Source organism: Rhinolophus ferrumequinum, chromosome 13 (genome assembly GCF_004115265.2).
Source record: "Rhinolophus ferrumequinum isolate MPI-CBG mRhiFer1 chromosome 13, mRhiFer1_v1.p, whole genome shotgun sequence".
In the NCBI taxonomy this organism is placed as follows: Eukaryota; Metazoa; Chordata; class Mammalia; order Chiroptera; family Rhinolophidae; genus Rhinolophus; species Rhinolophus ferrumequinum.
The window spans coordinates 51635944-51658075 of record NC_046296.1 but is presented as its reverse complement, the minus strand read 5'-3'; the positions used below and the strand labels follow the sequence as shown (position 1 = coordinate 51658075).

The following is a 22132-nucleotide window of genomic DNA, read 5'->3' as shown; positions in this document are numbered from 1 at the left end:
AGACTCACTTCAGATCAAAGGACACACGCAGACTGAAAGTGAAGGGATGGGAAAAAGATATTTCATGAAAATGGAAACAACAAAAAACCGTGGTAGAAATACTTATACCAGACAAAATAGACTTTTAAAACAAAGGCTATAATAAGTGACAAAGAAGGACCCGGTAATCCTACTTCTGGGAAGTTATCCCAAGGAACCAAGAACGCTATTTCCAGGGGATGTGTGCACCCATATGTTCATTACAGCCTTGTTTACAATGGCCAAGCTGTGGAGGCAGCCTGGCTGTCCTTCGATGGGTGAATGGATAAAGAGGTGGTACATATACACAATGGAATATTGCTCGGCCAGGGGAGGGAGTGGCCTCTTGCCATCTGCAGTGGCATGGATGCACCTGGAGGTATTGTGTTGAGTGAGGTATGTCAGGCAGCAAAAGACAGATGCAATGAGATTTCGCTTATATGTGGAATCTAAAGAACAAAATATACAAACAAAACAGAAACAAACTCACAGATACAGAAAATATTTTGACGGTTGCCAGACAGCAGGGGAGTTTGGGATGGAGAAAAAGTGGAACGGATTAAGAAGTACATATAGGCTGTTACACAATAGTCATGGGGATGTAGGGTATAGCATAAGGAATATAGGCAATAATATTGTAATAACTATGTGTGGTGTCAGATGGGTGCTAGGTTTATTGGGGTGATGGGAGAGGGATTGGGAGCCTGGGTGAAAAAGGTGAAGACATTAAGAAGTACAAATTGGTAGTTACCAAATAGTCGCGGGGATATAAAGCATAGTGAATATAGTCAATGATATGGTAATAACTATGTATAGTGCCAGATGGGTACTACACTAGTCAGGGGGATCACTTCTTAAATTATATAAGTGTCTAACCACTATGCTGTACACCTGAAATTAATATAAAATAATATTGAAGGTCAACTATAATTAAAAAAATTTAAAAAGGGGGGCGGGGAAGTGAAGGAGAATAAATGGTTCAAATTTCCTGGTATAAAACAAATAAGTCACGGGGCTGTAATGTACAGCATGGGGAATAGAGTCAATCATATTGTGATAACGTGGTACAGTGTCAGATGGTTGCTGGACTTACCATGGTGATCACTTCTTTACATATATAAACGTTGAATAACTATGAAACTAATATAATATTGCATGTTAGCTATATTTTAAGAAAAATCTTTTTAAAACACTGAAATAAATGTGAGCTATACATACATTTGAGAAAGATTAATAAAAACAGGTAAGATCATTCTTTTCCAACATGCTATTCCAGTTCAGGGTCGCAGGTGGTCGGAGCGTCTCCCCATAGCTCAGGGAACAAGGCGGGACTCACCCTGGACAGGATGCCCTGCTATCACTCGGCCACGCACATATACCTACATTCACCCAGACTGGGGCAGTTTAGATACACCAGTTCACCTCACGTGTACACCTTTGGGACCCGGGAGGAAACTGGAGGCCAACACAGACCTGGGGAGAATGCACAAACCCCACACAGACAGTGCCACTGGCCAGGAATTGATATTCTTTTTCTCATCAATGTCCTAAAGAAAGGATGTTATTTGAGAACCCACTGTAGTTTTAGATTTTACATGTAGGTCTATTTCATTACCAGTTAATTTCCTAGGCATTTTAATACCCTCCTATTGGCTCCAAGGTCATACCAACACGGCAATAACTCCAATTTTTTTTTTCTCCAGCCCAGATCTTTGCTCTGCGTATCCACTTCTAAAAGTGGATCCATCACTACACCTGTCTACTGCACCTTGTACATAGATACGTACAGGCCTGTTCTTTTCTCTCTACACCTCACTCTCTAGTCAGGACTACCCTCCTGTTCTCTGGGTTGCTGCACAGGTCTGGGCTCTCCATACCCACCGCTGCCCTACCTCCAATTCACTCAGTCTTGTCCTTAAAACTCTACATCAGCTTTCCTCGCTCTGAAAATAAAAATTGTGATCCTAAATGTGCCTGCTCTGTCCTCTGCCTGTCTTTCTCCCCATCCTTTTCTCCAGCCAGGCCTCTCTTTACTTTCAGGCCCAGATGCCTCAGTTTTCCTTGATTTCCTCAAAAATGTCTCACCTCTTTCCCTGCAGGGCCTTCATATGCTATTCCCACTCCCAGACAGAGTCTTGCTACTTTGTCATACCCCCACTCTCGCTCAGACTTCAGTTCAAATGCCACTTCCTCGGGAAGGCTTCTCTGATCCCCTGGCCCGGGTCAGGTCCCCTCTTATAAGAGCTCATAGAAGCCGTACTCCTCCGTCATGTATGGCTATGACAATTGCATGATCATACATGTGGTTAGTAATGCAACGCTCATACCCCCACTAGAAGGTAAGCTTCATTCAGACAGCAATTGTTTCTGCTTGTTCCCAGCTCTATTCTCACCATCTAGCATATTTCCCCGCATGTAGTAGAGGAATACTTCCCGAGATAAGTATTTACTGAATGAATGAATGAATGAATGAATGAATGAATGAATGAATGAATGAGTGAAGACAAAAAGAAGGGCAACCCTGGATGGAAAGAGAAAAGGGGGCAGGCCAAGGGGCACGATCTCACTAAGACGGGGATCAGAATGAAATCATGTGGTTGCGGGAAACACATTTGATGATTTTCTTTCCGAATTGGGAATCAATAAATAATTTTCTTTCCCCAATCATGTAAGCAGACAACTAATTATAGCAAGACTGGTGGGACCTACACTGCTCTCATCGAAATCAACCTGTAACCAGGTTTAGAAGCATATGGTAAAATCGTTTCAGCACAAAAGATGCAGATGTAACGGAATTCTCTGATCACAGCAGCTTCCTGTTTGAAAGCAATTAAGTGCAGGCTTCAAAAGGCATGAGCAAGAGGGGAAAGTTCAATGAGAGGAGGGTATTTTCATAAGCCAACTGGAAAAGAGAGAGTTTTTTTTCACTTTTCCTCTAGAGCTTTTGGAAATCCTATTCACACTGGTGTGAAAGGCCAGTTCAAGCCTGACTGCACAGGGCTGAGGAGAGAGCACCATGCAATGATTTGAGTGGGGGTTCAAGCAGTGAGAGAGCCGGAGGCTGGGTCCCAGCTCAGCATGAGTCCCACTCGGCAGCAAGATGCAGGCAGACTTCGTGATTTCCATCTTGCCTCAGTTTATCCAATAAGACATTATGTATGCATCCCTCCTCTTAGTGGTTTGTTATTCCATTTCACGTAGGAATACGAGGAAATGCCTGAGTCCACCACTGGGAGTTTGGTTTGAGTGCCGATCTGATCGTCCTTTGCTTCCCCTCCCCACTGGTGTCCTCAGGACATAGCGCTCTGCTGGAAGCTTCTCTCCAGCTCCCAGCGAAAGCTTAGGATGGTTGGGCTCTCAATTTCCCCAAACCAGCACCATACGTGAGGCTTTGCATGGCGTCTTCCTCCCAGTGCCTAGTACTGTAGTAGCTGAATTACGGGGCCTGCCTCTCTGCCGGGAGTGGTGGGTAAGCAGTGAGCATGCAGTTTATGTGGAACATGTAGAGAAGACAGTCTCTTTTCACTGGTGTTTGTCCCTGTCCATTGACATGTCCCCTGACAGGCGAGCCCCCCCGCCTCTTCACACCTCTGTTGGAGAGGTCATATCATATCGTGTGGTGCTCATGGGCTCTGGGGTCAGACGCTGTGGATTCAAATCCCAGGTCTGACCATCACTAGCTGTAGGGCTGTGGGCAAGTTCAGTGTCTTCATCCATAAAGTGGGGAAAACAATTATATGTTACTTCACATGACTGTTTTAATCTATTGTCTGTTTTAATTTTACATTCAAAGATATGATGGTGCATTAGATACACAAGAGAAAGAAAACATCAGTTGTATAATGCCATACTTACGATCCCGAAGCCCTGGGATGCACAACTATGAGATTAAATGGGTAAATATAGGTCTGCGCCCTTAAAACAATTGCCACCTGACAGGAAGTCTTTATGCGTTGTTTTCTCTCCCTGATCAAGGCTCCTACTGCTTTATTCCTGCCTAGCACAAAGGTGTAAGATATCCTTATTCAGCATCTACTTCAACTCAGTATGACAATATTTTTGACTGCTAATCACTCAGTCCACAAACATTTATTGACTATCTCTTCTGTGTCAGGCATGTGTTTTGAACTTTGGGGACACACAAGGAAAGCACAGTGTATGCCTGCATGAATTTCAGACTCCGCTGGGAGAAATGGGCAGAATAGCACACCGTTGGTGAGTTTCCATGGGATTGGAGCTGGTCCTTATTCAGGGTCTTCGGGGCTAAGATAAAGGGGATGCCCAGGGACAGAGGTGTCCTGGCGGGTTTCCCTGAGAAGCTGCCACACTTACATTCTCATAGTTGTGCATCTCACGGCTTCGGGATCTTAATTATGGCATTATACCATTGATGTTTTCTTTCTCTTGTGTATCTAATGCACCATCATATCTCTGAATGTAAAATTAAAACAGACAATAGATTCAATAGTGCCTTTTACTGAGGACAGTGGCAAGGGCTTTCACACGCATTATGTCATTTAGCCAATTCTCTATGAGGACGCCCAGATTTCTTTGGAAACCAAGATGCCAGATGGAATAATTTTTTGATGGATGGAGTCCATTACCAGTTTAGGCCATGAGCCCAGGTGATTGAAAAAGCATAAATCAGGCAATTGTCCTGGTGTTGCCACTCTGTCCGATTTTTAAACCTCTGCTACTAATGGAGATGTTACCTGACTCTCTTGATGATAAAAGAATTAGCTCATCGAATCACCACATGATCATCTGGAGTGCAGCTTTTCTTTTTCACCGGTTTCTAGAACATTGTTTAATTTTTACACTAGAGAATGTTGGCTGGTGTCTCTTGTTTCTTTGTGTGTGCTTTATTTTACTGCCAAAGACTTCTGGCTGTCTGATTTGGTCTTATACCTAGATGTCATGTGCGTGACTGATGCATGATGAGACAGAGAATCTCTCCTCCCCGCTGTCTCTTACTCCTGGCCATGCTTCACTCTGAGATCACCACGTCTGTCAATCAAGTGTCCAAATCTGAGCTCTTAAAAGATCTCACCTAGTTCAAGCCCTCCCTAGAGGGACGGAGAATAAAACAAGGCTGGGGGTGGGTTATAGGATTCCCCAGTTTCCTTCTGTGGAGTCTGGCTGCAAAGAATGAGTCAGAATAGTCATGAGGCTGTCTCCCTGGCACTAACCCCAGACCCGGTTTAAATAACGTATCTAAATGTTAATGCACACTTAAGACAACAGTGCAGCTCATACTCGTCCCAAATTGATTCATTTTGCAGTGGGCCTGATGCAATTTATTCAGTATAAAAATGTCTCTGGCAATTAGGGGAACAAAGGGGCAAAGCTGGCGGACCACAAGGATGACAAACAAAGCAAGATGCCATGAAAGCTGGGAACAGAATTAAATTTTGTTTTGAATCCGATGTTTTTGGGAATGTCAATAGCAAACAAGAAAGGCCCTCTTTGCCTGTGAGACAAGTGCGAGGATTCTTTACTGGGAAGAAAAGATGCAAATAGTCTAAGAAATGGCTTTGAGGAAACGCTTCACAGCCTCCCTGGTTCCTAACGGTGTCAGCTGTAGGGTGTCTGGGGTTCAAACAGCAGGATGCAGCTAGTGAAAGAGTGAGCCAAGTTTAAGCTATGTCGGTGGGTAGAGGTTTCTGGATCACTGAGCAGGCCGCTGACCCCTTCACTGGCAAAAATCACACTGGAGGCATGTGGCTCTGAAAAAATATGCTGTAGAAGAAACTAAAATTGTTTAGCCTGGGGAAAAAAAGTGAAGAAGAGATGTGAAAATTATCCTCAAAGGGATGAAAAGCTGCCTTATTAGGATAAAGTAGGCTTGTTCTATGTGATTCCAGAGAAGAAAGAGGCTCAACTGGATCATGAAATAGGAGAAGGGACTAGCATAGTGTCTGCTCAAATTATTCTAGGTGTCTTGTACACATTCACATAGGACTACGTCACAGGGAAACTGTGTATTCAGTGCAAACCTGTGCCTTAGTGCTGAGAACATGGTAAACTCAGTACATACTAGCTATGGAATATTACAAGCAGTACTCCTCCCATAGCTCCTAAAAGGTAGGGACTACTATTCCTGCTTTATGGATGAGTCACCAGAAGCTTAAAGAAATTAAATAACTTTTTAGAGACATTCAACAACTCTCCAAGGTTACAAAGCCAGTGCGCCATTCGCAAGTTCTTTCGTCTAGCAGCTAAGACTGCCCTACGGTGGGGTAGTCTGCTTTGCAAGACGGTGAGCAACCTACTGGTTCAGACAGGTAGGCCAAAGCCCGATGAGCTCAGGAACAGGCTCTTGCATTTAGTCTGGGGGTGGTGACATGGGTAAAAAGGGTCGAATTCAATTACTGTTAAGGTTCTTTTCTGCTCAGTGATTCTACGACTGAAATATTTTTCAAGTTCTATTAGTTACACTATGTCTTGAACCCATGTTAGCATAAACAGTCATGTGGGAATATGAAATTGGAGAGGCAGCCACAGAAGAAGGCCAAGACTCAAGAACCATGAACATACCATGAAATACAGGAGTTTTTATTTTCATCCGAACTCTGGCTTTGTCAACCACCAAATTTCCTGGCTCAATACCATACACAATGAACCTGCTGCCACCATCTCCCCCCAAACCCCAGAGACCAGCCTTAAATTAGACAAGGTAGCAGAAGGTTAATCAAGAGAGTTGATAGACAAGTGAAGATTTTTAGAAATGGAAATCATCTGGGTCTATTGAGAGGATGACCATTCAGGGGGCAACAAGAGGCTCCCTAGGGAAAGTGACCGAGCGGGGAAACTCCAGACAGAACACTCACTCTGAGGCCTGTGGTGAACAGCCGATGGAATAATAATTAGAATTTCATGCAGTCTGGGAGCATTTTAGTCCTGGGAGAGAAAAACAAAATAATGGAAGGAATATTTAAGGAACAGTTGGAGAGAACACAATTGGAATTCATTCTAGCTTGTCTGAAAAGATAAAAACTCGACGGGAGTGCGTGTGCTTAAGTGGGGATGTAAAGAGTAGTAAACTAAGGAGAGGGAGAAATGGGGAGGAAAATACCAAGTAAAAGTCTCTTGTAGAAGATTACGGGGGAAAAAAAAAAAGGACGGTATATAGGAAATCACCCAGAAAATCGGAGATGCTAAAAGGGTCACAGAGAAGGCAATCAGAAAGCACGGGAACCATCTTATTTCAAGGCTAATGCATGCCAGCATTTGCTTAGCAGTGAATGGTTAGGGATGCCAAAGGAGATGGCGCAGGCTAGGACACTCATTATACCTGCGCACAGGTAGAAGGAAATGAGTGGTAATGGAGGATGGGGATGGAATTTTGGTCAAGAGCTTGCTAGATGCGTTTTTTTTTCTTCTTAAAACCATGTCTCAAGTTCTCAAAGAGTCCCTGGTCCAATTAATTTGAGGGTTTGTTCATTTAATAAGCGTTTCTTAAACACACGTCATGAGTCAGGCCCTGCTAGGCATTGGAGACACAATGATCAATAATGCCCATCCCTATTTTTAGGGAGCCGAGCTGGTGAGAATGACATGTAAAGGAACGGGTGTGGCATGGTGCTGAGAACTCTATGTAATAGAGATGTGGAACAGGCAAAAAAAGTTGGTGCAAAGGATGGTGTAATCAGTGCTGCTTGGAGTGGGTCTAGGGTCTCAGGAAAGGTTTGGGAGCTAAGACACTGTTTCTTAAAGGAGGAGAAGGATTGTAATTGGTGGTCATGGAGGCAGTGGAAAGCAACAAGGCTTGAAACAACTTGTTTCACTTGGGGAAACTGTGAGGTCCAAAGGAATCACTAAGCCAGGCTCAAGAAGGGTGGGGCCAGATCAGGGTCACGGGCCCTGCTAATTAGGAGCTCAGACTTGATCCTGGGTTCCCACGGGGCTTCACCGAAGGGTTCCAAGCAGAAGATTAATAGCCTGCAATGTTCACTTGCCATTTCTCTCATCAAGTTCTTGATTTGCCCCATTTTGGCACTTCCTGATGCCCAGGAAGAGTCACTAAAGTTACCGTTCTCTGACTTCAAGGAACATTTCACAGAATTAACAACACAGAAGAACCTTGTACTCCTTCAGATGAACTGAAAATTTGGGTCAAGACGCAGAGCCAAGGAGGGAAGAGCACAGCACACAGCTCTCTCCTCAGGTTCCCACTGTCTACCAGCCATTTGGGTGAAGTTGCCCGGTGGGGTGGAGGAAGGCCCCAGACCCTCGGGTAACCTGGTGCTCTTGGGGGCAGGGTCTCAAGAAACATCCAGGCCACTGGCAATGGTAGTTCCGGTGCCGGGGCTCCGTCTGCTCTCAGTTAATAAGCTGGGGCCTCCCCTGCATGCCCTCCCCCCTTTCTGGCCACCATAAGACTTACCCACCGGCAGAGAGAAAGCTATCAGTGATTTGAAAGCAGCAGTGGGAGCACTCCTTCTAGGAGCTTAGTGATGTAAGCTCCTCTCAGGAATAGACGCTGCACCAAATCCACGTGTAGATTTTGTAAAGCCTTTTAAATGTGAAATCCCATGGCTGCTATAGCTCTTAACTAAGGCTCTGATCCATAAGAAAATGCATTTCTGTTATAAAAAGCAAGAAGTTTAGCTAGATAAGTGAGTGTGGTGCTATAAACAAAACAAAGGGGAAACATGGAGATAGAAGCAGGTCAGGTAATGGAAAATAGGGAGGTAAACTTTAAGCCTGGAGCGAAAGCAAGGCTGAGCTGAGCTATTCAGCAGGCCGTGGTATTTCCTTACTCGTGTGGCATCAGCACCGGTTGCCTAGGCTTTTTTCAGTATAGATAAAAGAGCTGATGATTCCGTCACCCGACTGCCTCTGCACCACGGACAGCCCTGTACGTGCAGGCGAGGGGGACTGGATTGGCATAGAGCTTCAGGAAACAGGGAAGCCAAGACCACGCTCTCCGGATGGATGTTCAATAACTTTCTGCAGGACCAGGCATAACACTGTCCAGTCCCTGTTCTCGGGGCTGCCTGCTCGCCAGACTGTGCTTCTGCTGTGGGCCAAAGCCTTAGAAGTTTGCCCTTTATTTTGGATGGCAAGCATTACTTATACACCATGGGAAATATGCAGCCCGGTATTTATTGAGAATAAACAATGGTTCATCATTACACAATGATTTTCTTAATGGTTATTTGGTGATAAGGAGGCCCAGGGCATAGTGATTTGGAGCCAGACTATCGGGGTTCAAATCCAGTCTGCTCTGTAATAGCCGTGTGATTCTGGGAAGTTAGTTAACCTCACCGAGCCTCAGCTTCCGCCCTATAAAATGCAGGTAATAAAAGTGCCGCCCTCACTGAGTGGTGGTGAGCATAGTATGAAGCGAGATGATACACAGCAGGCTCGTGGAACAATTCCAGGCACCACAGAGTAAGCACCAAGTAACTATTTCCCTCACTCCTTGCTATGGTCTGAATATGTCCCCCAAATCCATATTTGGAAACCTAACACCCAAGGTGACGGTATTAGGAGGTGGGGACTTTCGGAGGGGAAGCCCTCATGGATAGGATTGGGGCCCTGATAAAAGAGGTTCCCAAGAGCGTCCTTCTCACCTCCCACCATGTGAGGACACAGTGAGGGGGCACCCTGTGAACTCAGAAGAGGGACCTCACCAGAACACAACCAGGCTGGCGTCTGATTTTGAACTTCCAGGTTCCAAGACTGTGAGCAATAAATTTCTGTTGTGTATAAGCCCCTCAGTCAGCGGTATTTCGTTACAGCACACCACAGACATTTCCCCTTCTCCTCACTGCTGTTCTTCTTCTTCTTCAAACGAAGGGGCCTGCGGGAAAGTAGGTGCGTTCCTACTCTGGCTGCCAGGGGCCAGGCTCAGCCCCAGCCAGCAGCCTCACTGTCCCTACCCTCTTTACGTGTTGGCACTTAGGAGCCAGCAGTGAAAGGGCACTGGGTCCCTGTCCACTAGTGGGAGACACAGGCTGGTCGCTGGATCATCACAAGGCCCACGGGGCCAGTGCCATTTGTGGAACCCTGAAGGGGCTTGTCAGAGGAGGAGACCTTGAACTGGGTGCTAAAGAATGAGTAAGGGTTCTCTGGTGGAGAAGGCAGGAAAGAGCACTCCATCAGGAATAATGCACCTTCACTACTCTTCCTACAAAGGGGGAGGTTCGGACGGATGGCAGGAAAGCCCTGGAGTTTAGACCAATGTAACCAAGAAATCAGAATAGTGTGTACTCTGAAATCCACCTGTGCTGAGGTAGACAATAGTTGCATTCATGGATCATCTATAGGAACTTGGAGCCCTCATCAGGGAGGAAGATCATGCCAGAGAGAAGGAGAAAGTGAGGCAAGTGCTGGGACCCAGCGTAAAATCTCTTGAGTACTTTCAGCAGGACGTTTGCTACAAGAAGAGGTGTGGGGAGGGGGGTGCTGGAGCCCAGGGATGAGACATTTCTGTCTGCAGGCTGTCTCGGTGGGGAGGGAATAGGTTTTGTGGCCACACAAGCTGGTGGCACATAGACACAAAAGCGTGAGCACTCTCAGAGACTGGATAGAGGCAAGGAGGCTGAGCGACAAACCCAAAGGCTGGTGCAGACACAGCACACCGCCTCCTTTCTCAGGCCACCCAGCCTCGGCACATATGCCTCCCTCTCCTGGTGTAGCTCACCACCCACTTCTCCCTGCAGAGCCAGCTCAAGTTGTCTTCTCTGGACCAGCTTGCCTGCCAGCCAGCAGCATTCGCAGTCATGCACTCTGCACCCCGGTACCCAAGCATACACCCATTACAGCCGTTTCCCCATCACATCCTAACTGTCCCTTGTCATCCAGTGCCAAACCCCGTCGTGAACCCCTGAAGGAGGATGAGCCATTGGAGTCCAACCAGTGCCTGGGACAGATTAAGACTCATAAACATTTGTTGACAAAATGCATAATGGGATGAATGAGTGAATTCTTTGACACCAGTGGTCTCTCACCAAAATCCTCCACCTATTTTCAATATCCCTCTCCCCACGGGGAAATGGTAAGACTCAGTAAACAGTTCTGTGATGAGAAGTGACTGCTTCTATGCATTTTGACTTCTCTTTGTATACAACCTATATTAATCATTATGGGATTTGACAAGATGTCATTCTGACAAGCCACGGGGTTATAGGTATTCACAATTCTCTCATCTTCCTTGTGTTCAATCCATCAACTCTCCAAGGCAGAGTGAGAAAACGAAAGTAATCTGCTCAAAAGAACCCCACTATAAGCCCTGGGCTGTCAAATCTTGAAGGTCAAAGCTGGCAGAAGCCAGTGGTCTTTTCATTTATTTTTCCTGACGCCCATCAATGAAAATGATCGTGAGTAAAAGTTGTACCTGCCAGGAAAGGAACTGTCTTTTGTACTTAGTGGCAGCCTTCACAGCTGAAGTATACTCTGACAGCTGCTTCCTGAGCCCTGGGGAGGGTTACACAAGTATCCCCGGGCATGGGCAGAGGGTAGATAAAAATGCTTTTCATCTTGTTGTCAGTTGGAGATTCTTCTGTGATTTTGGACTGGGCTTTAATTTTCAGAGCTAAAACCCAGAGCTTAGGTTTAAGAAAAATCACATTGTAGAACTGCCATAAATTGACCTGGTGTTTGTTCACCTAACACAGAACACCTACTGTGTACTAGGTGCTGTACTAGGTGCTGTGGGGAATAAGAAGATGTACAAGCCAACGTCTTGACCTTCAAGGCTTGTGGCTCAGAATTAGAGATCCAAAAATCAGATAAGTTTTCCTGAGAAGAGCTTTTTCTGACTGATGAGACCAGGTCTCAGTTTTCTCAGAGCGAGGCATGATACCAGGGTTCAACTGCAAGAGTTGCTTGTGGAAACGACATGAGAAAAGAAAAAAAAGACCCCAAAAATCTGTTCCCCTGTGTGTTACCGTGACTACAGGCACATCACTGAACCTCTTGGAGATTCAATTTACTTATCTGTAAAATGAGGTTAATAATATATACGACATGAATCGCAGTGAAGATGAAATGAGTTGATGCCTGTTGATGAACCTGGTAAACTGAACATGCACTGCACAGATATTCACCACGAATATTAACACAGTATCTGCCCTCTGAAAACAAAAAGAAGTGCCATGGCTCTTCTGTTAACCTGGGACCTAGATGAGAGTCAACACATGGCATTCTGAAGAACAAAGATGGATGGTGGATGGTGGTTGGATGGATGGATGCATGGGTAGATGGGTGGGTAAATGGGTTGATGGGTGGATGGATGGTGGATGGTGGATGGGTGGATGGTGGATGGATGGTGGACGGATAGATGGGTGGATGAGTGGATGGGTGGATGGATGGATGGTAGATGGGTGGATGGATGGATCGGTGGTGGATGGATGGATGGATGGGTGTATGGGTGCATGGGTGGATGGACAGGTGGAGGGTGGATGGATGAGGGGATGGATGGTGGATGGATGGAGGCTTCCTCTATTCTAAAAGGTCTAGATCTCTCTAGTCCACGCTGTATTCCTCTTAGGCCCCTCTGGCCTTGAAAGCCACAGTATTTTTAAAGAGATAATGACAGGTGTGTCCTGAGTGGACCGGCTGGTAGAGACCAGTCCTATACATGGCCTTAGATATACACCAGTCACCTTGGATTGGGGGCTGCACAGGCAGAATCAGGCAAGGGGTAGACATTCTTGTCATAGCCTGTAGACTCACGCAAGGGAGAAAACCGATTCTCCACGCTCACACAAGTCCATCTCACCTCTCCAAGCCTCCTCTTTGACTTTTCTCCTTAGTATTTAGTAAATGGTTATAAGAAAGCTATCAGCTTATATGATGGACCACTTCCAGCTGAGGTGTTAGCTCTGATTCCTAACTTTCAATGCAGACCAAAATCTCTGTGGCATTTTCTAAAATCCATATGCTCCTTCCCAAGACTATAATAATAAAATAAGAATCAGTCGGGATGGGACTCAGGCATATGGATTTTGTAAAATGCATGCTTCTGATTTGTACCCCAAAAACTTGAGACCTATCATGTTAATGACTCAAAGTCCAAGTGCTCTACAGAGGAAGGACTAGCACTTTAGTAGTTGTTTCAATATGACTACTCACAGGAGTGAGAAATGTGGTACTCAGGCACACTCAGTGGGACTGGTACTTTGGGGTCCCACTTAAAAAACACGGTGGTCACTCCGAGAATGAGGAGTATGAAATTGCTAAACTTGACTCTCCTCATGCCCACTCCCCCACCCCCAAGGCAGCCCTGGACCCTTTAGAGGGGCAGCAAGAAGGTAAGAGGTGGTGGGGAGCACTATTACCGTGTTTCCCCGAAAGTAAGACCTAGCCAGACAATCAGCTCTAATGTGTCTTTTGGAGCAAAAATTAATATAAGACCCAATCTTATTTTACTATAATATAAGACCGGGTCTTATAATTAATATAATATAATATAATATAATATAATATAATATAATATAATATAATACCGGTCTTATATTAATTTTTGCTCCAAAAGACTCATTAGAGCTGATTGTCTGGCTAGGTCTTATTTTCAGGGAAACATGGTAGCACCCACTCTGTGTGTTATCTAATTGAGTCTTCACAACAGCCCTGTGAGGTGAGCCGATTATTACCATTTTACAGATAGGAAAGCTGAGGCTCATAGAGATTCAAAGACTTGCCCAGGCTCATACCGTGTGTGGGAGCTCCCTCTCAGCACACTTAGGACCTGAGTCTCATGACTGCACTATGCTCAGAGAACTCCAGCTGCACGACCATTCCCATGCCCGGGAAATATGCCCCTGACAAGCCTGGGCATGAGTTTTAAGACTTTTAAAAATTATCTTTAAATCCTTTGAAGGGCTAGCTCTTTTTCGTGTAAATCACTCGAGCATTAAAGCCCTTCTTGTATATTTATCAGTGTGCTACTCAGACCAGGGGGACAAAGAGAGAAGCTGACACTATGAATGGCTTTGAAAGTGAGAAAATGCTGGGCCTGCAACTAAATCATTGCGACACTGCCACTCGAGGGCATCAGTTTCAATAAACGATCACCTTTTTTATTCCCGGTCCGTTTATCATGCAGGCAGGATCAAGGAGAACGTTGGGTGACGCTGAATACCACAAGCCTCTGATTTCCCCACCCTGGCCAGCCCTGCCACGCCACACTGGACTGACTGCAGGTAAACCAGCGTAGCTTTTTGCAAAGGCAGTTGGGCATCTATTCAGAAGCAAATGTCTTGGGGCATCTTTCCATGTTGCCCTATACTGAGTCTTTTCCTCGCTCAACCTGTTGAGACCAGCCGGTCTGTTTACAGGAAAATTCAGGGTTCTGCACGTGAGTGGCAGAAAGTCTCTGTGAGTCAGTAGTGGGTAAACTGTCCTGTTTGCCAGAATGGGGGTGGGGCAAAGAGGAGTCCGGGGTGGGGAAAATCACGTCCTGCTAAGTTACCAGTCCTGAGTGGCACCCTAAGGTGGGGTTTGCTGCAGTTGCAAGATGGAGGAAGCATCCATTCTGGGCAGAGTGCAGCTGGACACTCCACTTGAGACGGCAAGGAGCAGAGGCTGCGAAGGGCTGTGGTTGTTCCCTAGCCACGCTGCAAATGGCAGTGGAACCAACTGTACCTCCTGATGCCCATCAATAAGTAAACATCACTTTGGGTTGAATTTATTGGCAGGTCTCCATTAGGATTGTTACTGGTTTGATAGCTGGGATCTTTGGTCAGAAGTGACTGGTTTACATAAACGTGGCAGCTGTGTGGATACCATGCACAGATATGGGCTTTTCTTCACCCAGGGAGGTTGGCCACAGATATTAATCTAAGGGCAGTGAGTTTCAGGACTTCTGAATACAGTTGTTCAGCTGGGAGACAGACAGACAGAGCACGGGAGGCTGGGCTCTGGAGGGTCAACATGGGCAGGAGTCCTGGCTGTGCCAGGAGTGTGCACTTTGACCTTCATCCCATCATGCCTCTAGGCCTTGGCTCCCCCATCAGGAAATCAATGGGAAAACTGGAACTCAAGTCTTCCCTGAGTGTAGGGGTGCGGAAAGGTGAAGCTTTGTCCCCAGGTGACTTATTTACGTATTTCTCTGCCACCCTTTGGAATGAGCCTTGTTTGTGCTATGAAATGGCCCTGATGGCTTATTTTGGCTCAAGCCTGAGTATCATCAAGTCCTATAGGTTTAAAACATCTTTTCAAATATTAATAATTCAAATGGTTGGCAACTTCTATCCTGCCAGGGCCCAATTCTTCCCTCCACATACTGTGGAGTTCTGGTCACACGTAATAAAGTCCCTGGATTCCCAAGACTGCAGGAGAAAGCCAGGTGCTTGGAGAGGAAGGAAGGCTTGCAATGGATGTCCACCAAGGAGCCCTGAGAGTTGCTGTTACAGCCTGAAACACCACTAACCCTTGAGCTTGTGTTCCTGAGTTCAGGAAGGCACTGACTTCACACTGCCCACTACTGTGGGATTGCTCTTTCTAAAACAGCTTTCAGCAGAAAGGCAGAGCTGTGCAGGAGGCAGAGACGGGAGCTGGGCTGCCTGGGCTGGCTCTGCCGGTTGTGATCTTAGCTCAGCCTTTTACTATCTCTGGGCTCCAATTTCAAGACATCTGCACAATTGTGTGCTGTTGCTATTTGCCTATGTGTTCCTTGCTGGACTGGATGCTCCTTGAAAGCCGTGCCCATGTCATCTTTGGCTGTGTATTCTCAGCCCCTATTATATGAGAGATGCTCAATCCATGGTTGTTAAATGAATGCATGAATTGAAAAGGATCTACAATGCATTAAGTAGAGACAACAATCAGGCAAAGGGTGAGCCATTTTCCTTATGCTATTTCACAACTCACCATAGTAACTAGGTCTTTTATTCATTCAATTCGTGGGAACTTTGCGGCTTTTAATTTCTAGTTAAGATGTACTATGCCTGCTGGTTCTGCGGCCAGTGGGGCTGGGCTGTTTGGCAGTGCATTTCTCTGCTTTCTTGCTTCTGGCCAGCCAGATGAGCAGATGAACAGGCTGGGCACTGTCGTCATCTGTCCCCTCGGAGGTCCCAGCTAAAGCCAGGCCACTGTAGCCGATGAGCGCCCACACTCTGTGATTCATTAGACCTCGAGCACGCTGCTGCTTTCCAGAAGGAAGAGAGCAGCTGCTGGGATTCCCTGACTGCCTTCCCTGCCTGCAGCCTCCACACAGGCTGCCGCTCCCGCTGATGTTGCCTGCTCACGACTCGTGGCTTCCAGGGGGAATCGGTGGCCTCTCTGACTTGTCGTTGCTCAGCAGACTACTGTGTCAGGCTCTCCCCAGCCCACTTTGCTATGACAACTTCCTCCCTTGTTACTATAAACGCTGAATGTTGTTTTCCAAATATCAGTCCCCAAACCACCATGTTCTGTTCTGAGAAGGAGCCAGCCCCATTTGTAATCATCACTGTCATCACAGCCAGGATTTCACTGTGTCCCCCTTGCCACACTGAGGACTGTGCTCCTGGGCTTCTCGCTGACATTGAAGGGGGTGAGCTTCCAGAGAGGCAAACTGCTAAGGATGTCAAAACCAAAGGATTCTTGAGACTGACACTGACCCCGGAATTAGAGAGGGAACGAGTCTCAATCCTTTGTGCCCCAATTCTGAGCAGAGCGGAGCAGAGCAGATTAAGTAAAGTATTAATGGCCTCGTACATTTGCATCCAGCTCAGAGTGCAAAACCCTTCGCACACCCAGTATCACACTGACTCCACCCACCACGTGAGCAAGCCTGGCATCATCACCCCCACTTTATAGATGGGGCACTTGAGGTTTGGGAGGGGATGGGATTTGCCTGAAGTCATAGAGTTCTTTCAGAGAACATCCTATCGTGGACCATCAAAGGCTGGGCTTTTGGATCTCTTGCACCTCTATAACCCTAACAAATAGAAAGTAGCCAATAAATGATTGTTCATTGAACTGATGATTGAATAGTGAACTATGACTTAGAGTCAGGGCTTTGATGCCCAGCGTAATAATTTTTCTGCTGCACTACTGTGGGCCAGTTGAGCTCTTCCAGCAACGGGTGAAAATACTCTGAAGTCAGGCTGGTTAGGTTCCGACCCCTCCACCCTGCTTAGCTGGTGACTTTGGGCAAGTTATTTAACCTCACTGAATTTCCTCATCTATAAAATAGAAGATAATAACAGTACCTGCCTCCTGGTGTTGTTGAGTATTAAATAAGAAAATGCATGTAAAGTGCACAGCAGTGACTGGCTAGCACATCCAGAAGTGCTGAATAAGTATTATTATTATTATTATAGAATAGTTATTATTATTCCAGGGTAGGGACTGGTGTCATATATCTTTGTAACCTAAGACCTAGTACAGTGGCTGACACATACACATGAGTATAGGGCTCAAGACACTTGCCCACCAACACTGACACTCGTCATGTGACATGAAGCAAGCCCCTTCCTTCTTCTGGGCCCCAGTTCCCACACCTGTCACTTGATGAGGTTGAACCAGGTAAATCCCAGGGTTCCTCCCAACTCTTAAAAGCTCTATTTATTTCAGTAGTTCTCAGTGGGGATGATTTTGCACACTGCCCCCCCCCATGGGATATCTGGCAATGTCTGAAGATATATATATATATATATATGTGTGTATAAGTATATACATATATATATATATATGTGTGTGTGTGTGTGTGTGTGTGTGTATATATATATATATATATATATGATTTTTTTTTTTTTTGTCATAACCAGGGAAGGTGCTACTAGCATCAAGTGGGTAGAGGCCTGGGGAGCTGGGGACTGCACACAGGACAGTGACCACAGAAAGAATTGTCTGACTGCAGATGTCAATAGTGCCGAGGCTTAGCAACCTGGATCTGCCTCTACACAAATACCCAGAGCTCTCCAAATTTCTGGACAAGTGCCTGTGTCCTGCAGCTTGCCAAGGTGCCCAGGGCAGTAGACTTCCTCCATCCAGCACAGAAGTCTAGGGATTGCCCCTCAGACACCCCCTTCCACCCTCACCACTTTGATCTTGTTGGAGGTGGGGAGGCTGGCTCAGGCATCTTTAATTTAAATTTGGAATCACTCCTGCTCATCCCCAAACCCCAAGAAGGCTCTGCCAAGGCTAAGGGGAGAACATCTCTGCACAGAGATGCACTAGTGCAGCCTGAGGCAAAACCCCTGTAGGTATAGGGGTAGCCATGGCAAAGACATCAAGTCAGTAGCCTGTCCTAGCACCCCTGCGCCCCTTCTCCACAGGGCAGACCAACTCTACTGAAGGAAGAGTCACCAGGGAAGAAAATGCATTGGCCAATGGGGTGGACCTTGGGACTGGTGGCCAGACGAGCCTCAGGGGATATTAACAGCCTTTCCACACTATGCAGTCTTGGTCTCCTTGTTCTCACCGTATATAGGGAAGGCTGTCATCACATGCCCCTGGGCTCTTGAGGCGCCAAAGAATCTAGATCATCTCTTTTTGTAAGGTTCCTTCATTTTCCATTTCCTCTTTTCTGAAGCCACCCTTCCCCCTGAGTTCCTGCTGAGAGGCTATGCATTTCCTGGAAAGATCACAAATGAGGAAAGGAGAGGCCTGAAGTCCATTTTGGGCCACATCACTTCCTATTTTCTCTCTGCCCCAGTTTTCTCATCTGTTAAATGAGAACTCAATTGGTAGTTCTGAGCACAGGACGATAAAGAGGGGAAATTCTTTCCAAGCCCCCATGGCTACTCACACTGAGGAGCTATTGTCTTCCTGATTACGTCATACAGAGGACCAGACCCTGCTGCTCAGGAAGTGCCGAAAGCCCTCTGGCGTTCTTCCTCTCACTCTCATCCACATTCTCAGCGTACATTTCAGGGATTCCCCCAAACTCCACTTTCCCGGTGACATCAGGGAATCCCCTCACCCCTGACCCTCAACGGATTGATTGCGTGAAGTTCCAGCAGCCCTGAGCAGCACTCTATGGTCTCTGCCAGTCTCGGTGGGGCAGGAGTGTTGGGTACAAAGGCAGAAGGAACATCTCATGAGCCTGGGCAAACACCCATAGGATGGCACAGTGGCTGAGGCCACCACCAGCCCCGCCCATGGGTGGGAGACCTTACCATCCGGGCTTCTCACAAGAAAAGGAGGCATCAATCTCAATAAATGATCAAAATGATGGGCTGGAGGGAGGCTTGGCCCCAGAGGACGGCGCATCCAAAACTATGGACGGCCCAGACACCTGACATTTCTGACTTCCGATGAAGAGCGCACGAGGCACTTGGTGGTGGCCCAATAGGCATGTCAGAGGCAAGAAGATGGATGTGAGTTTATGTGTGGGGAGAGCGTCCTTCTTGAAGCTAAGATTTCGTTCCTGCTGGGATGGAAGCAGCTTGCGGTTTTTTGAAGCACAATAAATACAGATGGGTCAGTAGCAGGGGAGTCGGGTGGAGACTTTCAAGACATTCCTAAGGAAGCTATATAACTTGACTGGAAAAGCAGTCGTCAGAACCCCCAACGCCAGACCCAGCACACCATGGGGGTGGAGCATCATCATTCGGATGGGACCTCTCTGCAAGGCGTTTTCTTAGAGAGACGCTAAATCTAAGCTTAGCGAGAAATTAGAGGTCTCTCTCCTGCTAACATGCCCTCTGTAAGGATCTCTGACCCTTACTGATTATAAAGTAACCATATCTGGTGCCCCTCAAAACTGGGGCCTTCCAATGGTGTTTATCTTACGGAATGAGAAAAGAAAGCAGGCACAGAGATGCCGTGGTTCAAGTTTGCTTTCCACTGTCGCCACTTCTAGAGGCACAACAGATCACTGAGGAAGCAGGGGAGCATCTCCTGGACGCTTAGAGGAGCGCACTGACATGGGTACTGGTGCAACTTCAGGGTTATGGAAGCCTTAGAGCAGGGGTGTCCAAACTGCGGCCCGCGGGCCAACTGCGGCCCCCAATCCATTGTGAATTGGCCCGCAGCAAATTCCAAAAATATATTTAGTTTACTTAAATAAACCAGGTGAGGCAATACGGACTTCACCCCGAGTGAGTGGCCCGGCTGTTTGTGTATTTTACCGCATATGGCCCTGGGTGAAAACCGTTGAAAAAAGTGTGGACAGCCCTGCCTTCGAGGGTCTAGAACAAAGCTTGTTCCCATCGCTGCTGAACTGATACTGTTGTAGTGTCCCTGACCCGCCAGTTCCGAGTCCCACGCTCCTGCAGGACCTGCTCGGGTTGCTACGACAGTTTGCTGTTTCCCTTCCTGCCAAAATGCTGCTGCTGAAACCCACTTTCCAGCATATTAAATTACTTTCACTTGGCCTTTTAACACTCCCCTTGGCTGTTTTCTTCTTGGCTCCATCTGGACTTCGGGAAATGAATATCTTTAACACCCACTCATTAAATGCCCACTCCGCCAGCTGGTCCGATGGCCTCTGGAAGGACTGCCAGCCTGGGTGGCCAGGGGCCCCCACAGATCAGTGTCTGAGATACACCCCAGGGAATATCAGCAGTAATGGCTTAACCAGGACCCTACCCCTTAAAGGGCAACTGCAAGTGTGAAGTAGATGTCATAGACTCTGGAAATCGGCAGCCAAAAGCCAAATCACCTTGGATAGAATCGATTTTGGAATGGGAAAGGACTTACCCATGCTTCCCTGGAGTGGGTACCAAGAGAATCTCTCTTCCAGCCTCATTGTGGGGCAGCAGTTGGGCGACGTACCTCCCAGAGGGCTGCAGGTGCCTGTGCACAGAGACGGCCAGCCTGCAGTGCTCGCTGCTGCTCCTCATCCACGGGCTCAAGATGGTGTGCTTGGAGTTGGCTGAGGTGTTGAGGAGGAGGAAGGAGCCTGCCAAAAGACGGGAAAGTGACTCTGCAGGTGTGTCCGGAGGAAGACAGCAGCAGCTCTACAGCAGGACTTAGAGACCAGCGGCATCAAAGTCCAAGGTGCTCGGGGCTTTTCTCTCCTTCTTTGCTCTTCCCTCTCCCTTAGATGGTCTTTGTAAAAACTAAGCCTGAAGCAAGAGAATGGTGACTGGGGACTTGGGCTTTGTAATCAGGCACACCAAGGTTCTCACTTTACTACCCCTACTTACTAGCTCTGGGTCCTTGCGTATCAGGTTCTTCACTTGTAAAATGGGATTGAAAACATTTATTGCAAAGAGTGGTTGTAAGGACTATGTGAGATAAGCATGGAGACCACTTCACCCAGTTTTAGGTAGGAAGGAAGCACCCTATTAACTAATCAATTTTTTAATTTCGATTGTCTTCTAAGTTGAAGTAGAGACAACAGCTCAAAGGTTCTTTGCCAGCCAATAGGCACAACTAACAAAGTCCCATAGGAAACAGGGGAAGAATAGTATGTATTACCTAATCCCCAAAGAGTGACCAGAGTGGGAATCCCATCCCAACTGCTAAGACTTTCTGATAGATTTACATCCTGGTCTAGGGGGACAGCCTAACAGAATCACTTGCTCCATAAAAGTGCCAAAAGTGGGGCCAGGACTTCAGTACCATCTTGCAAACATCAATGTAGGGTACCTCTACACCCCACAAAGCAGGACACTCCAGGTATCCCAGGCCCGCCTATAGGTCATGATTTAAATCAGAGTTGACCTGAGTCCTCCATGTCACATTTAAACCAACCTGGGACTCATTTTATCTCTGCTGGACAATTTAGAGTTTCCCAGCAACGTATGGGTTGTCTCTAGGCTCTCAAATGTTCTGACCAGTTCAAGGTTTTCCTTGAGAGGTGGAAAGGCAGCATTTGGGTCACCTATTATGTACGTAGTGGTTAAGATCATGGCTTCTGCTCCTTTGTTTACTAGCTGAGCGATCTTGGGCAAAGCATTAACTTTCTCAGGTTTCAGTTTCCTTGTTTATAAAATAGGCTGAGAAGGGTTGGCTAAACTCAGTAATCTCTTAAGATCCATTTCTGCTCTTGAGTCTATGAGTCGTGTGAATTTGCAACTGATGTCCACAGAGAAAGCCCTACAAATCCCCCTTGGGGCTGTGCCTGTGGCAGTTTCCCTCTGGGGCACGCCAACCCTGACTCCAGTAGAACAGGCCAAGTGACCTACAAGAAACTTATATTCGTGGGGATTTCTGTCAGCATAAAAGCACAGCACCATTTTATGGTTCCAGGCATTCCTTGTGATGCATTAATTTTACTTTCTAT

The 22132-nt window shown here is 46.7% G+C and overlaps 1 protein-coding gene across 1 annotated transcript in view; it reads right to left on the bottom strand.

Annotated features, from left to right (window-relative positions):
* ALK (ALK receptor tyrosine kinase) overlaps window positions 1-22132 on the bottom strand; it is a 646243-nt gene that overhangs the window by 274396 nt on the left and 349715 nt on the right. Inside the window, exon 4 of the mRNA XM_033125413.1 lies at window positions 20602-20803. Coding sequence (XP_032981304.1) covers window positions 20602-20803 — 202 coding nt within the window. The remainder of the gene's footprint in view (window positions 1-20601; window positions 20804-22132) is intronic.